Source organism: Pipistrellus hanaki, assembly GCF_964339955.1.
Source record: "Pipistrellus hanaki genome assembly, chromosome: 16".
NCBI lineage: Eukaryota > Metazoa > Chordata > Mammalia > Chiroptera > Vespertilionidae > Pipistrellus > Pipistrellus hanaki.
The window spans coordinates 17,739,463-17,755,234 of NC_140518.1; the positions used below are offsets into that span (position 1 = coordinate 17,739,463).

At 62.7% G+C, this 15,772-nt stretch overlaps 1 protein-coding gene across 4 annotated transcripts; it reads left to right on the plus strand.

The window, feature by feature from the left end:
- Positions 1–293: 293 nt before the first annotated feature.
- On the plus strand, positions 294–14,267 carry CYB561 (cytochrome b561). 4 transcript variants are annotated; one of them, XM_084861753.1, is made up of 8 exons: positions 4,425–4,518; positions 8,556–8,682; positions 10,061–10,181; positions 10,468–10,679; positions 11,226–11,324; positions 11,495–11,598; positions 12,023–12,180; positions 12,381–14,267. In XM_084861753.1, exons 3-8 carry the CDS (start codon positions 10,174–10,176, stop codon positions 12,571–12,573), a joined length of 774 nt encoding a protein of 257 aa, XP_084717879.1. In that variant the 5' UTR covers positions 4,425–4,518; positions 8,556–8,682; positions 10,061–10,173; the 3' UTR covers positions 12,574–14,267. The 4 variants fall into 4 exon arrangements, with proteins under 4 accessions (XP_084717880.1, XP_084717878.1, XP_084717879.1 ...); XM_084861755.1 differs by lacking the exon at positions 10,061–10,181; XM_084861754.1 differs by lacking the exons at positions 4,425–4,518; positions 8,556–8,682; positions 10,061–10,181 and adding an exon at positions 294–316.
- Positions 14,268–15,772: the final 1,505 nt, after the last annotated feature.

Below are 15,772 nucleotides of genomic sequence, written 5' to 3' on the forward strand. Positions count from 1 at the left end.
TTCTCTCTGACGCTGCTAGCCTTAGCAGGGCAGACAGAATCAGCAGGTGCTGGGGTTTCAGGTCCTGTTTACACCGGACATTATGTTCACGGTCTTGCCTTTTCCTGCTTCTTAAATGCTTTGGCCAAAGAACAGCGTGCCACCAGGCGTGGCTGCCAGCACGGCCACTGGGGCACACAGGCGGTGCCCCCTGCGTCTCCCCTCCCCCCGGCCTCTGGGTGGGCAGGGCAGGCCATCCTGCGGAGGGCACGCTCAGAGCTGAGATCTGAAGGGACCTGCCACACGATGCGGTGCAGCTGGTGGTGGGAATGGACCGGTGAGTCTGAGAACAAGATGGCCAGAGCAGTGCTGCGGGCGTGCAAGGGGCGGAGTTTGCATGGAAAACGTCCTGGACCACACCTCCGCCCACAACACCCCGGCTGTGGGGGGGCCTCCAGGGCAGGGTCTCAGCAGCAGCGAAGGGGCAGGAAGGGAGAGTGTTTGCCATGCCGGGCGGGGGAGTCTGGTAACATGTCTGTGTGTGTGTGTGTGGGGGGGGGGGGCTGGATCCTGGTGCCTGACTGCAGTTTGCTGGGATCAGCTGCTCCTGGGAATGCCTGGGTGGAGCCATGCGGCCTTAGAGCTAAGACCCCCTGTGGCTGGTCCCCAGGGAGGCAGCCTCCTCCACTCAGAGCCTCGTCCACCCTCTCTCCACCTAAGCAGCCCCCCCCCCCCCCCCCCCCCCGCACTGCTGGCAGGGTGTGTTCTCCCCTCCGAGGGGGCGGGGATGGTCCTAAAGGGCCCCATCCCACCTCCTGGCTTGGAAGGGGCTGGCAGCACTCGCCCAGGGAGTCCCAGCCAGCCGCTGCCCCTCTGCCCACCCCGGAAATGGCTCAGTTCCCCGCCCAGCTCACAGGGCACTGCTGCCGGCTGCCTGCCTGTTGGCACCCGAAGGAAACTGTCTCTTAACTTAAAATGCCCACCAACTCCCTCCCCCTGGAAAGCTACCCCCCCAACCACGTCTGTGCTCCCGGAGGGGTAGGCCCGGCCCCTCGGCGGGGGCAGCTGTGTTTGTGCGGTGGCATCCTTGGGCGGTTTGCCGAGTGTGTTCTCTCGGGAGGCCCTCCCGGAGCCTCTGGCCATGCCCGTGGGAAGCCCAGGGCGCCGGGGCAGGTGGGGGAGGGTGTCCCTTTGCGGAGGCTCATTTATGTGTCCGGGGAGGAAGCCTTAGTTCTCTCTCTCTCTCTCACACACACACACACACACACACACACCCGCCCCGGGCGCTGGCTGAGCCTGGCTGAGGAGTTCCCTGGGCTCAGGCAGTTGAGGGTCGGGGCCACAGAGAGGGGAGATGGCAGACAAAGAGGAGATGGTCAGGATGTGAGCGAGACAGGCGGGATGTACCACAGAGCCGCCCCTCCCCCGGGACCCAAGAGCGGGAACTAAAAGCGGGGAGATGGGGCAAAAGGAGATCGGCTGGGGCTTTTTTTGAAAGAGCCGCCCAGACCCTGTCCTGTTTGCAGGGGAGACATGGGAGGGTGAACTGCCCCAGGGCGAAGGCCCCCAAGGCGATCCCCCATCCCAGATGGCTCAGCAACAGGACTGGAGGGCCCGGGGCACCCCTGGTCGGCTCCGGCTCGGCCTGTCCGCTCTGCCCGGGAGCCCTGGTGATCCTGACTGAGGGAGGAAAAGTCACCTTCCTCCTGGGACCCGACCTCTGCTCCCCGCCAGAAGCAGTAACCCCTGAGTCTGAGGCTAGAAAAGGTTTAGAAATGATCACAGAAAACCTGAGAACACCGGGCTCCTTAAGCCCCGGAATAGCCCATGCACCTCCCCCGTCTGGGGGTACAACTCCCGCCCCCCTCCACCCTCACCGACGAGCCAAGCTGGTCACCCTCACAAGAGCATTAGAGCTTGGGAAGGGCAAGAGAGTCAACATGACTAAACATGCTTCCTTGTCCTCCACGCCCATGTGGCCATCTGGAAGGAAAGACACTCTTGACCGCGAATGGACCCTCCATGAAAGATCACAGAGGGATGGACTGGCTCCTGTCCTGTGTCTCTCCCCTCACAGGCAGCTGTCAGACATTGCCAGGGTCACCAAAGAGGCTTGGGTGTGGTCACGGAAGGAAACAGGCGAGCTGACCCGGTCACCAAGGCAGGACCCTCGGTCCTTGGACGCCGTAGCGAATGCAGCCTTGGATGATCATTTAGCCCCGATTCCCTCCTGGTGGAACAAGGAGGAGTCTGCACGGTGACACACAGAACCCGCTGCCCTTGTTTCAGGAGCTCCTGCCTCGTGGAGACAAACATAAGGAAACTACAAACAAGCAGAGTGGCTGCGTAAGTGCAGCCCGCGGGGCCAGGGCACCGGCCGCCGCCCTCTCCCTGGTGCCTTCCCTTCCTAGGCTCCCCGTTTCTGGAGTTCTCCTACCTGCTGGACCCTGACTTTTTTTTTTTTTTTTTTTAAATATATTTTATTGATTTTTTACAGAGAGGAAGGGAGAGAGAGAGAGAGAGCCAGAAACATCGATGAGAGAGAAACATCGACCAGCTGCATCTTGCACACCCCCTATCGGGGGGATGTGCCCGCAACCAAGGTACATGCCCTTGACCGGAATCGAACCTGGGACCTTTCAGTCCGCAGACCGACGCTCTACCGCTGAGCCAAACCGGCTTCGGCAGGACCCTGACTTTTTAGCTGCTTAGTCGTTGTGCTTTCCTGCCTAGAATCCCTCACGTTACCAGTGGTGACGGACGTGGAACCCCTCGTGGATAGCCCGGCCTTCCGAAGCCCTCTAGGCCGTCACTCCGTTTCCGCACAGCAGTCAGGGTCACTCCGTCAGAGAGTGTGTGTGTGTGTGTGTGTGTGGGGGGGTGTGCGTAAGGAGTCAGATGGGGACAGGCAGTTCAGGTAGGGTAAAGACCCCAGGGAGGAAGATGAGATAAGGGGGAGATGAGCCAGAAGGTCAGGATTTGAGGAAGACAGGCAGAATGTCCCGTCAGCTGGGAGATGAAGGCAAAAATAGATTGGCTGCTGCTTTTCAGGGAAAAAAAAAAAAAAAAAAAAAAAAGCCAAGAGAAGGCAGGTGCAGGGCATTTAAACTCCTAGCCCCGTGGCTGGCAAACTCATTAGTCAACAGAGCCAAATATCAACAGGACGACGATTGAAACTTCTTTTGAGAGCCAAATTTTTTAAACTTAAGCTTCTTCTAACGCCACTTCTTCTAAATAGACTCGCCCAGGCCGTGGTATTTTGTGGAAGAGCCACACTCAACGGGCCAAAGAGCCACATGTGGCTCTCGAGCCGCAGTTTGGCGACCACGGCCCTAGACTAGTGAGCTTTCCAGACAACCCTTTTCTGGGCCCCTCTTGCAGGCCGAGAGCTTTGTGACTTTCGCTGCAATCAACTTGGCTTCCCTTTGTGTATCCCTTCCTTGTCCGTGAATTCATCAACTTCTAAAGACACCCAGCAGGTCTCCCTGCCAGGCACTCAACAGGAAAGGGACTTTTGTTCTGAGCTTGTGGGAAGTCTGGACTGGCCTTGTCATCTACCCACAGCATTTCCTGGAAAAAGTACCTGGCCGGAGCTGCAGTAGGGGCTGGCCTCTAACCTTGGCCTTGGCCTTGCCGCCCCCACTGCCCCCCCACCCCCCCCCGCAGGTCATGAGAGGTTGGGAAGGACTGATTGGTATCCTTAGGGGGTTGGGGAGTCACATCTGTCTCAGGCAAAGCCCCCAAAGGAGCAGAACGTTACTGTGTGTGTGTGTGTGTGTGTGTGTGTGTGTGTGTAGGGACAGAATGTTGGTGTGTGTGTGTGTGGTGTGTATGTGTGTGTGTGTAGGGACAGAACGTTAGTGTGTGTGTGTGTGTGTGTGTGTGTGTGTGTAGGGACAGAATGTTAGTGGTGTGTGGTGTGTGGTGTGTGTGTGTGGGTGTGTGTGGAAGCCAGTGTCCTGCTTTCCAGAGGAACATCTTCGTGGCTGCAACGTGGGCAAGGCCCGGGCTCTGCCTGACACCTAGTGGCCACCTGGGACCAGGGCGGGGCGCGGTCCGGGCAGGAGGTGCGGGGAGAGGAGGGAGGGAATGGAAGCGCGGAGCCCAGGCCCAGGCCGCCCCTTCCCCGGCACCGGCCGCCCGCCCCGCCCCGCCCTCCCTCCAGCTCGGCCCGGCTTCCGAGGAGCCGGGGCCCAGAAGGCGCCCCATGCCCACGGGGTCGCAGGTCACCGTGCGCCCCGAACGTGGAGACCCGGATTAGGTGGTTACCTGCGCTGGGTCTGAAAGGCCGCGGCGGGACCCAGGCGGGGGCGGGGGTGTGCCAGGACCCGGTCCTGAGGCCCGGGGACCATGGGGGGCCCTTCCGGACCCCGCGGCCCCCTCGCCTGACCTTCCTGGCGCCGCCCGCCCGCGCCGCCCGGTCGCCATGGCGACGCCGCGGCCCCAGGGCGGCGCCGGCGGAACCGGCGGAGCCGCCCGGGCGGCGCGGGCGCGGCGGCAGGTGGCGGCGGGGACCAGCTCGGGCCGGCGCCCGGCCAGGTAGGCGCCCGGGCTGGGGAGGCCGCCCGCGAGGGTCGGGTGGGGGCGGAGGGGGCGGGCAGGTGCGCGGGCGGAGGGCCGGGGCCGAGGGCACCGGGTGGGGGCGGAGGGGGCGGGCAGGTGCGCCCGGGCCGCGCCCAGCAGGCCGGGCTCCGGGGCGCAGTCTGGGGCCTCCCCGCCGGCGCACCTGTCGCTCCCCGGGCTCCGGGACCTCCGAGCGCGGCCGCGGGCAGCGAGCTCGTCCTGCTCCTTCCCGGGCGGCGGTCCCCTGCGGCCGGCCTCCTCCTGCCAGGCTCTGCGGAAGTTGGGTGGAAGGGCCTGTGGCTGAAGGGGGCCATGCCCCCGGCCGCCCGGGTGGAGGAGGTAGGGGACAGAAGTGGATCCACCACCGGCTGGTCTGAAACCCGGAGCCGAGGCTGCCGATGCGTGGGCCCCGGCTGGCCTGGGTGGGCCCTGACCTGTGGGCACCGGAGGGGCAGGCTGGGCCAGGCAGGCCTTGGACACCGGGGGCTGGCAGGGCACCACCGCCCGGGAGCCACGTGGAGCCTGCGGCCTGGCAGGTCCCCGAGGCTGGCGCCCCTGCCGCACCCCTCCCCCCAGGGCCCGCCCCTCTCCTCGCGTTCATTCTGCCTTGGTGGTCATGGGAATTTTCTCAAGGCTCATCAAATGAAGCTCGATTCTGTTCCTGTATTCCCAGAGGGAAAAAAAGAAAAAAAAGAAAAAAGCTTTGCCATCTTCTTGTAGGAACCGTGGTTTCTCCTGTGAAACTGGATTGAGGCAGAAAGTATAAGTAGCATGGAAATGTCAAGATGAGCCCCATACAGAGGAAGGGCTGCCGCCACCTCACGCCCGTGTGGGAGGAGCCTCCGAACCCAGAGTGCAGCCACCGCTTGTCCCTCTGCGTCCCTGGGCAGGCGGAGCTTGGGGTGGTTCAGCCGAAGTAGAAGGAGCTGGTGGAAGAATCACCCCAGATCCCGGGGCTCTGCTCAGTGTGGCTGATGACGGACCACGGGGAGTGTGGACTCATTAGAGGGGGATCTTGCTGCCGACACCACTGGGCTCTCTGTAGCCCCACACCACGGGGGTCAACAGCTTTTGAAACGTGGCTCTTCCTACTGAGCCCAGACTTAGCTCTTGTTCCATTGCTGTTGCCTGAATGCCTGCTGCCTGGCAGGCAGTGTGCGGGGCTCGGGCACAGGCCGATCCCACCGAACCTTTGCTTCAGGCCAGGATCTCCGTGTCCTCCTCACGGACAGGGGAGCGGGCTCAGGGGAGCCGGCCGCCTGGAGCACACGGTCCTGGCCTGGGGCTCTGAAACCACACGTCTGCGCGGGGCTCACTGTGACTCCCATGGCCCAGGGCTTTTGCCTTTGCGGACCCCTTCCTCCATAAAAGTGGAAGTAAATAAATAGGATATTTTATGCCTGGGTTGGTGTAAAGACAAGTATCATCCAGACTGGATCAGAAGTTAAAACATTTTCTTCAACCCTAAAATTTTTTCCTCCTGATTTTAACAGAAATCAAGACTTTTTTTTTTTTTTGGGGGGGGGGGGAGGGAGTCCCCTACAAGTCATGGAGTCCCAGCACGGAGTCCCGTGTACCTCACGGAGAACTGGACTCCGTGTCCGACTTCCAGCTCTGCTTCTTCCTGGGGCTCCCGGGAGGCGGGCTGGTCAGAGAGTGCCCTACCTCACAGCACAGCCTTCCTGTGGCCTCTCCTCCGTCACAGTCCAGGACGGCGGTCGCCCACCTTTCGGACCGCCAGGGGCCCGCAGACCACCGGTTGGAGACCGCTGTTCTAGGACGCCCGAGGGCTAGCATGTCAAACTCACGCCCGGCAGGCCGCATGCCTCATTTACCCACCCCTCTCCCCTCACCCATCAGGAAAAGCCCCAGCCCCACCCCCAGCACCGTCTGCTGTAACTCAGTTAGAGCCCTGCTGTCGCTAAGAAGGGCAGCTGCCAGGCCTAGGACGTGCGCAGTGTCTGGTCCCCGCAACGAGATTAGGCCCGGTGACCTTCTAACGGAGCAGCGGGCGCGGGAGGGAGCGTGATGCTCGGCAGGTCGGAGCCCCGCGGGCGGCTCCTGTCGCTGCTGATTTCACTAAGTGGCGTCTGACGCAGGTGGACATGGGCGGGGGGAGGCTACTGAGGGGCCACCAGGGGTCGGGCGCCACATCCTGTGCTCTGACAGGAGCGGCCGTGGCCGTGTGAGGGGCCCCTCTGGCTCACAGACTGGCCTGGGCAACAGACACCTTTGGGATGGAGAGTGGCTGCTTCCGAGCCCCTGAAGCTGCTGCCCACATTTCGTGCTGGGAACAAGGGAGGCCCAAGAACTGCCCGAGTTCTGGGGGGGCCGGCCCAGCGAGGGAGGAAGGACGAAGAGTGTCTGTGCTCTCCCTGTTGGGGAATGAAGGAGCGTGACCCCGAGGCATTTGCTTACGAGGGAGAGCATCTCAAATGGTGTCGAGGGTTCAGATGCAAACGTGCTTGTGGGTAGGTCAGATTCCACCCAGCCTTGAGGTGTCTCCTCTGACCCCCCCCCCCCCCCCACACACACACACTGGAAGCAGCCCCTCTTTGCACAAAGATCGGTTGTCAGTTTTGTTGAACCAAATAAGCAATGGGGAAATGCCATTGCCGAAGGCATCCCGCAGCTCACCGTCTGTAAGACCCAGAACCACTTACCGCTTTGTCTTTTCTGTAAATCTGGATTTCATGCTTAGATCTCATTTTATGCTGAGGCAGCAAGGCACAGGCCTGGTCTTGCTTGGTGTGAGTTTTCCTGTCACCCCTCACAGCTGGGCTGAGAATCACCCTCAGATTGGGCCTCCGCAGTCCCAAAGGGCGTTCTTGTCTCCGGCTGGATGCCCAGCTGCCAGGGTCCACGCGGACCCAGAGGGCTGCTTTGGAGCATTCCTCACGGAGGTCTTGACAGTAGCCTTCCTGCCATCCTCCTCTCCGAACCTGCTCTCCCCACCCTTCAGCGCCCAGGAGCACCCGTGGTCATGTGATTAAAAGTCAAACTGCCTTAGGAGCATGGTCCCCCCAGGACAGTGGTCGGCAAACCGCGGCTCGAGAGCCACACGCAGCTCTTTGGCCCCTTGAATGTGGCTCTTCCACAAAATACCACGGCCTGGGCGAGTCTATGTTGAAGAAGTGGCGTTAGAAGACGTTTCCATTTAAAAAATGTGGCTCTCCAAAGACACGTCAGTCGTTGCCCTGTTGGTGTTTGGCTCTGTGGCCTGAGGCGTTAGCTGGCCACTGGCCCGGGGGCGGAGGACTCGGGAGAGACGGCCGTGGGCCCTGCTCCAAAGCACCTTCCTTGGCAGCTCCCACTCGGATGCGGATTGGCCTCGGCGTTTGGAAAGAGTGACAGCTGTGCCCTAGAGACTGGGCATCAGAGTGGCAAAGTCACAACACCCACAGCCAGCCAATCCCCGAGCCTTTTCCGCGGGGCGGCGACGGGGGAGCGCTCTAGGAACCGAGTGTAACCTGGGCTTGACTTCTTCCGGCCCGTCCACTTTAAAACCTGTGTCTGCTCCGCAAGGCAGGGCCTCTCCCGTGCAGATCCGGCCTCCAGCAGGGCGTCCCGCACCGAGGAGGCGCTCAGCAAACAACTGAGTTGAGCAGCTACTTGCCGCTGATAATTTTGCGCTCGTCCTTTATCCTCTGAGCCCCAATTTCATCCGTCAAATGGGGATAATCATGGGGTTATTGCCAAGGTTACGTGGGAGGACGAGGGAGGTGCTGAGGACAGGGTAGGGGTTCCCTGTGACGAACCCCCTGCCCTCCCCAAGCACGCCTCCCCCTGCACTCCGGCCGCATCGCCACCCGGGGCTCTGAGCTCCCCGCATCCTGGGCCGCCTGAGCTCCCGCTCTGCTCCGGCCGTTCAGCCCCCTCGGGTGAGAGAGGAGGGGCAGGCCCGGGGGCAGAGCAGGTTCCTGCTGTCCTTCCTAATTCAGAGCTAATCAGATTCTGGCGGCCGGGCTCTCTGGGGCGAATCTAATAAAGGACAGGCCGGCGTTTCTCTGCAGCACATTTTCCCTGTTGGCGTCGGGCAAGGCATAGACCCCAGCACACAGGAGAGTGAGGCCTCCAAGGAGCTCCCAGGGCTGTTGGCAGAGAGGCCGCGGGAGCACGGAAAGCAGGACCCCAACAAGGGTGAGCGAGCGCCAGGCCGGCCCTGGGGACAGGGAGGAGGGGCGGAGTGCTGAGCACACACCATTTCAGGTTCCAGGTTGGGGGGGGGGCTGCGGGAGGGGCAGAGGGGCAGGTGCGGGAGGGGAAGGGGGACAGGTGCGGGAGGGGAAGGGGGACAGGTGAGGGAGGGAAGAGGGGCAGGTGAGGGAGGGAAGGGGGGCAGGTGCGGGAGGGAAGAGGGGCAGGTGAGGGAGGGAAGGGGGGCAGGTGCGGGAGGGAAGGGGGGCAGGTGCGGGAGGGAAGGGGGGCAGGTGCGGGAGGGAAGGGGGGCAGGTGCGGGAGGGAAGAGGGGCAGGTGCGGGAGGGGAAGGGGGACAGGTGAGGGAGGGAAGAGGGGCAGGTGCGGGAGGGAAGGGGGGCAGGTGCGGAGGGGCAGAGAGGCAGGTGCGGGAGCAGGATCGGTGCACAGGGGTGTGAGGCAGGAGTCACAGGTTGTGTCGTTAGCCCAGGAACAGTGACCGTCTCCAGTGGACGGGGCTGCGGGGGAGCCCGAGGGAAGGCCATGTTACGGAGCTGGCATTTCCCTGGCGGGTGAGCGGCCGTCCCTGTGCGGTCAGACTGACTGGAGAGGGGAGAGCGAGGGGACAGAGGCGCGGTGCCCTGGCTTGGGGGGTGACAATGAAGACAAAGGAGATGCCGGGAGGGACGTGATGGGGAGAGGCCTGGGGGGCCCCGGGATGGGGCCGGCTGTCCGCGCTGGCTCCCTGGGCGGTCGGAGAGGAGTGTGTGCCAGGATGTCTGGGCAGAGGCGTTAGGGGACAGTGCGAGGTGGGCTTTGGTTTCGGGGAGGACAGAGCTGGCACTGGCTGTGGGAGTCAGTAAGGACCGTGTGGAGTGACAGGTAAGGACAGAGGAGGGAGAGCCAGCAGAGTTCCCGTGGGCCGGGGTCTGACCCAGGTGTTCCCACCACCACGGCAGTGTGTCTGGGAGATGACCTGACACAATGTGCCGAAGACCTCCTTAGGAGGACCTCACGTGGTCCTCCCCCGCCCAGGACTCCACTCCCCAGGTCGGCGTTCCCTAGCAGGTGTGCAAAGAACCCTGAGGGCTCGGGTTTAACAAGTGAACAGCCGCCCATCATTAAGTTAGAAAAGCAGGCTGGCCCTGGCCGGCCAGCGGTGCAGCCAGTGGGGTGTCGTGTCCTGTGTGCCAACAGGTGGTGTGTTCCATGGCCAGGCAGGACACCTACCCAGGTTTCTGGTTCAATCTCGATGTTTCTCTCTCTCTCTCTCTCTCTCTCTCTCTCTCTCTCTCTCTCTCTCTCTCTCTCTCTCTCTCCCTCCCTCCCTCCCTCCCTCCCTCCCTCCCTCCTTTATTCTCTCTCTCAAAACAATACAAGCATATCCTTGGGTGAGGATTACAGACAGAAAAGCAGGTGAAATTGGTGTGATCCTGTCTCCATCAAAGACTGTGCGTGCATTTCTAGACGAGGATGTAAGGGTATAAGTGAAAATGCCGGGGTTTTGTAGGTGTTCTCTTCGCTCATTTGTATCTACTGTAGGCAGTGTGTGTCACTAACACCTTCCTGTCAGGACAGCGGCACTCCCACCGCGCTGCGCTCAGAAAACGGGGGTGGGTGTGGAGGGGGCTGGGGGCTGGAGAGGCTGGTGAGCACGCATTAGCTCAGAGTGAGGGGTGTGGGGTGTGGGGGGCAGAGAGGGGGGCGGCAGGGGGCGCCTTGGGGGGCCTGGGCCGTGTTGTTTGGAGGTGGCGGCGGTCCCCTGAGCTCTGCTGTCTTTCCCACAGCTGCTGCCTCAGCATGGAGAGCCGTGCCGGCCCCCGCCCAGGGGGGCTGTCCTACTGTGTGGCTTTCTCCCAGCTGCTGGGCCTCACGGTGGTGGCGGTGACCGGCGCCTGGCTGGGTCTGTACCGCGGAGGCATCGCCTGGGAGAGCGACCTGCAGTTTAACGTGCACCCGCTCTGCATGGTCATCGGCCTGGTCTTCCTGCAGGCCGACGGTGAGTCCTGCTCCCCGCAGCCGCTCCGAGGGGTGCCCTGTGCCCATCACCCCGCGGTCTGAGATTCTGGAGAAGACAGGAGCCCGGAGACATGGGTGGTGGCTCCTCCTCTCCCCTTTCCAACCGTCCCAGCGCTCCATCTCTGGCGTCAGTAAGGAGCCCCCGGGGGGTGTGCCCTTGGCAGGGAGGAGCCAGGGGAAGACTGAGTGTGCGTGGGGCTGGGGAGGAAGGCCGGACAGGCCTCTCTCTGGGTAGGAGCGAGGCCCCCACTGCCTGCCGAGAGCGGACTGTGTGAGGCCCCTCACCGCCATAGGGGAGCTCAGAAGGGGGGCATCTCCGTGTGGCTGCAGGATGAGCCTGGAATACACAGGATGCCTGGCCAGGAGGTGTCGGACCAGGGAGTGGGGCCAGCCTTCTCCTCCATGTCCTGCGGCTGGCGTACCTGGCCGAGCCCTTGACTCTCAGATCAGCGCTCAGCCTCGGGGTGCCTCCTGGCTGCTCTGGCAGGAAGGCGGGGGCCGGCGCTGACTGCCTCTCACTCCACAGCCCTGCTGGTTTACCGCGTCTTCAGGAACGAGGCCAAACGCACGACCAAGATCCTGCACGGGCTGCTGCACGGCTGTGCCTTCGTCATGGCGCTGGTGGGTGAGTTCCTGGGCACCGCCCGCCTCCCCGCCTCCCGGCGTCCCAGGCGGGCGGGGCCACGGTGCTGGGGCAGGAGCCGGGCCGCCCCAGCCGGTCTGGTTTCTCCTGGGCCACCTGGCCCTCTCCCTCCCCCACTGGCCCATCCTCACGTGACCCCCGTCCCCGCGCAGGCCTGGTGGCAGTGTTCGAACACCACAGGAAGCGGGGCTACCCTGACCTGTACAGCCTGCACAGCTGGTGCGGCCTCCTCGCCTTCGTTCTCTACGTGGTGCAGGTGAGTCCTTCCGCCCCTCGGCTGGTGGGGGGGGAGCAGGGGGCGGGGCAGGCAGAGGGGGGGGGAGGAAGGAGCTAAGACAGTGCGTGTGTGCCCTCAGCTGAAAGCCTTTAGTCTTTAGCACAGCGGGGTGCAGCGCTCTGAGTGGGTTCAAGCCAGGATGTTAGGGGTGAGGGGCCTCGGGTCCTGGTGCCCTTCCAGCTGACACCCACGCAGTCTGGCCAAGGCCCAGCCCCCCGAGGGTGCAGGAATGACGAGGGAGGCCAGGCCCGAGGCCAGGACCTCACCTGAGTGCTCAGTGCTCCCCCGACCGCTCTGACGGCGGAGGGAGCCGGTGGGTGGGCGAGGGGCTCCCGTCTGGCTCGGTGTCCTCGGCTCGGTGGGCCGACGGCCAGCGTGGCCCCCTCCTCGCCGTCCCTTCCAGTGGCTGGTGGGCTTCAGCTTCTTCCTGTTCCCCGGAGCTTCGTTCTCCCTGCGGACCCGCTACCGCCCCCTGCATGTCTTCTTCGGCGCCTCCATCTTCCTGCTGTCCGTGGGCACAGCCCTGCTGGGCCTGAAGGAGGCGCTGCTGTTTAAGCTCGGGTGAGTGGTCTGCGCCCCCCAGCCCCCCAACCTCCGCCTTCTGAGCCAGCTCCCTCTGGGGAGGGACCCCCGTGGCTCTCTCTCCGGCTGGGGGAGGGAGGGGCGGGCTCGGAGGAAGGCATCCTTCTGGCTGGGGCGTGCATGGCCGTGGCCTCATGGTGACCTGGGGGTGGCGTCTCCCTCCCACCCTGACCCTGCAGGACCAAGTACAGCACGTTTGAGCCCGAGGGCGTCCTGGCCAACGTGCTGGGGCTGCTGCTGGCCGGCTTCGCCCTGGTCGTGCTCTACATCCTGACCCGCGCCGAGTGGAAGCGGCCGCCCCAGGCCGAAGAGCAAGCCCTGTCCATGGACTTCAAGACGCTGACGGAGGGCGACAGCCCCGGCTCCCAGTGACAGGCTGCCCAGGCCCTGCGGGGGCAGCCGGCCGCGGGGCCTCCTCGGGTCCCCGTTGTCACAGGTTCTCCCGCACAGCCCCGGGGGCCGCCTTCAGGATTGCTGGCTCCCGGGATGCTGGGCTGAGCAGGTGGGGACCGGAGTGGGGGGGCTCCATGGGGGCAGCCTGCCTCTTTGAGCAATGGTTTCCGGGTTGTAGGGCATGGCCACCTCTGCTTCCCCCTCCTCACCGATGCTTTAGTGCCCTGTTAGTCATGCGCAGACCCTGCCCCTGGTGTCCCCATCACCCCCTCAAACGGAGAAGCTTGGAGTAGGCGTTTGGGTGGCTGCAGAAGCTCAGACCCTGAAGGAGTCAGAGAGCGGCCCCCCCCAGGAGAGGCAGTGATGAGGGCAGAGCCCGAGGGCTGTGAGGGAAACGGGGCCTCAGCGACAGGCCCGGCAAAGCCAAGACTTGCTTTGTGTAACTGAACTCAAGCCAGGAGTCTCGTTAGCCTGGGACACACGTGGTCCGAATGAGCCTGGGGTTTGGCAGTGGAGCCCGTGATCCTATCTGTAAACTATGTGGGGGTTCGGAGTGAGGCTCCCCTGGAGAGGGGCGGGGCTGGCCCCTGGGAAGCTCTGGAGCGGGCTCCCGCCCAGCTGCGCTCTGGAGCCTTCCCTTCTTTAGCTCCTTGGCCGCCGGATGGCTGGGCGGGGAGAGGGATGGGCACAGACAAGCCTTCCCCAGCCGAAGAGGAGGGAGCGGCCCCTGCTAGGCTGCTGGGCGTGGTGGCTTACCTTGCAGCTCAGCCTGCGGCTCCCACTGTCCATGCTCCCCAGCCAGGCAGGCACTGCTCTGACCAGGGGCTGAGGGCTCGGCTCCACCCGCCCCTTTCCCTTTCAGCGGGGAGGTGGGCTGCCCGCCCCATCTGCCCTGACCTGCCAGGGCCCGTCTCTGCAGGAAGCGGGGACCTCCCAGCCCCACACATGTGCTGTGCTGTGAGCTGCGTCACCGTTTGGCTTCGGTTTAGAAATAACGTGATTAGAGCATCGATCTTGTGCTGCTTGGACGTGGCGAGTGCTCGCTCCTTGTTTTGTTCATTTTCTGGGCTCCGAGGAGCATGACACAGTTCCAGACAGACACCGTTCCCTTAAATGATGACGCTAATGACATTTCCAAAGCCAGCGTGTGTGCTTTGTTAACCGTTGCCCTTTTCACAGCCCCGTGCTGCCTTAGAGAAAGGGGGTGGTCTTCTCTGCTGCTCCGTTTCTGACCCCGAGGCCCCTCCTCAGCAGGCGGCGGTGGCCCAGCGCCCGCCCCGCCCGGCTCCCCCCAGCCCGGCACCTCCCCTGCGCCTGCCTGCACGAGGGTGTTGGCCGTTTAGATTGCACTGAGAGGGGGCCCGGGCTTCGTCAGTTCTGTCACCACCGAGCACACACTTGTGTAGTCAATGTTTACACGTGAGGAAGCTCCACCTTAGACAAACTACCAAAGGAAGCCGTGTCTGTCCCCTGCCCAAAGGCCGCAGAGAGAAACGGAGGTGAGAAAAGCCCGTAAACCAGTCTGTTTGCCAGAGTGTATGTGGGGTGACTAGGGAGCCAAAAGCCCCAGAAGCTGACCCGGTAGTTTATCGTGTTTTGCCTGTGGCCAGGCTTTTGTGAACGCTAATGTAGTGCTGATGCAACAGGAGATTCAATAAATGTCTACAGCAGACGGCTCCCCGCTGTCATTGTTTATTGTGGCGCTAAGGAGCCAGTGCTTTGGGCAGTCAGGCACGTGAAGGCAGCTCTGCCGGGTGGAGAGAAACAGGATGTCCCCAGGCGGGCACACAGGCTCAGAAACAGCCCAGACCTGCCCAGGCACAGGCCTGGGGGGGCTCCTCCCTGTGATGAGGGAAGCCCCTTTCTCACCCCTCGAGGGGCCTGCACGATGGAGCTGTAAGGGGCTGGTAAAGGCCTCAGCAAGACGTTTCCCCCAGCATTCCACTAACCTTTTTCTTAAAAAAATTAAAAAAAAAAAATGCCTCTTTGGGAACTGAGGTCCCAGGATCTCACAGGACGGAATACACCATATGCTCCTGAAAAGCTCTGTCACTGAAAACGACCCCCCAACTTAGCTCACCCCATGGGGACCCTGCAGCAAAGCCTCTGAGGCGGTCACAGTCCTTTGTTGACACAAATTCTTCCTAACATTTCCTTCCTTCGCAGTGCGGGGTCTGAGCCAGAGCTGCCGAGGTCTCTGCTTTATGCAGCTGAAGTCTTTCTCCGAATCAAGGTTCTCCGCGGACCTTCATTTGCTTAAAAGCATGCAAAGCACGTTGCTGGATACACAGCTGAGCTCAGTCAGGGTCAGGGCTGCGGGCTCCCCAGGCGGGGGCAGAGGCACCTGACTGTGAGTGTGCCCTCTCTCTGGCCTTTGTGCGAGCCTCTGAGACGGAGGGGTCCCTGTGTCTGTGAACATTCAAAGGGCCCAGGCAGGGTGACGCCCCTCCCTCCAGTGTCACTCCTTCACCTCACAGGGCCTAGAAGCCCCCCATGTGCCAGAGTGACCCCTCTTGACTGCGGCAGAGTTGTTTCTCCAACGGAGCACAAAGCAGCGTTTTCCAAGTGTCCTCCTGGACCCGCTGCTTGCTTCTTGGGTCACCTCCTGAGCACGTGGGCAGCCTGGCACAGGGAAACCGTGCAGGCAGGTCTGAGCCGGCCCCACCTTTGCCTGTGTCAATTTAAGTGCTCAGGATCTGCTTTTGCATTTGCTTTGGAGAGAATGCTGCCTTCTGCCAGAGGGTATGTGAAGGACAATTAGAGAACACGTCTAGTCCCTCTCCACAGCATCTCCAAACAGCCCCTCGCCATAGGCTCTGAGCAAGGCCTCCCTGTGGGACCTCCCCTCACCACGGGCCTCCCCTCTCACCGCGGGCCTCCCAGGCACAACACACTTGTGATGAGTGTCCCATCCTCGTTCCTGGGAACGGACACACTCAGTCCCCAAATTTCTCTAGACTCCTCCAGCTCCCATTTTCAAAGCCGAGAGGATGACGCTGTGTGCCACCCCCCATCTCTGCCTGTGGAGGGGGGGTCTGGCTACCACGTGGGCGCCTGTGCAGCGGTGCATCGCGCGACGGGAGCTGCTGACGGGCGCCTGTGGGGAATGGAAATAAGGGGAGGATGGTCTGACGAAGGACTTCTGGGGTTGGACAAAGACCTTGATGCTTCTTTAGTC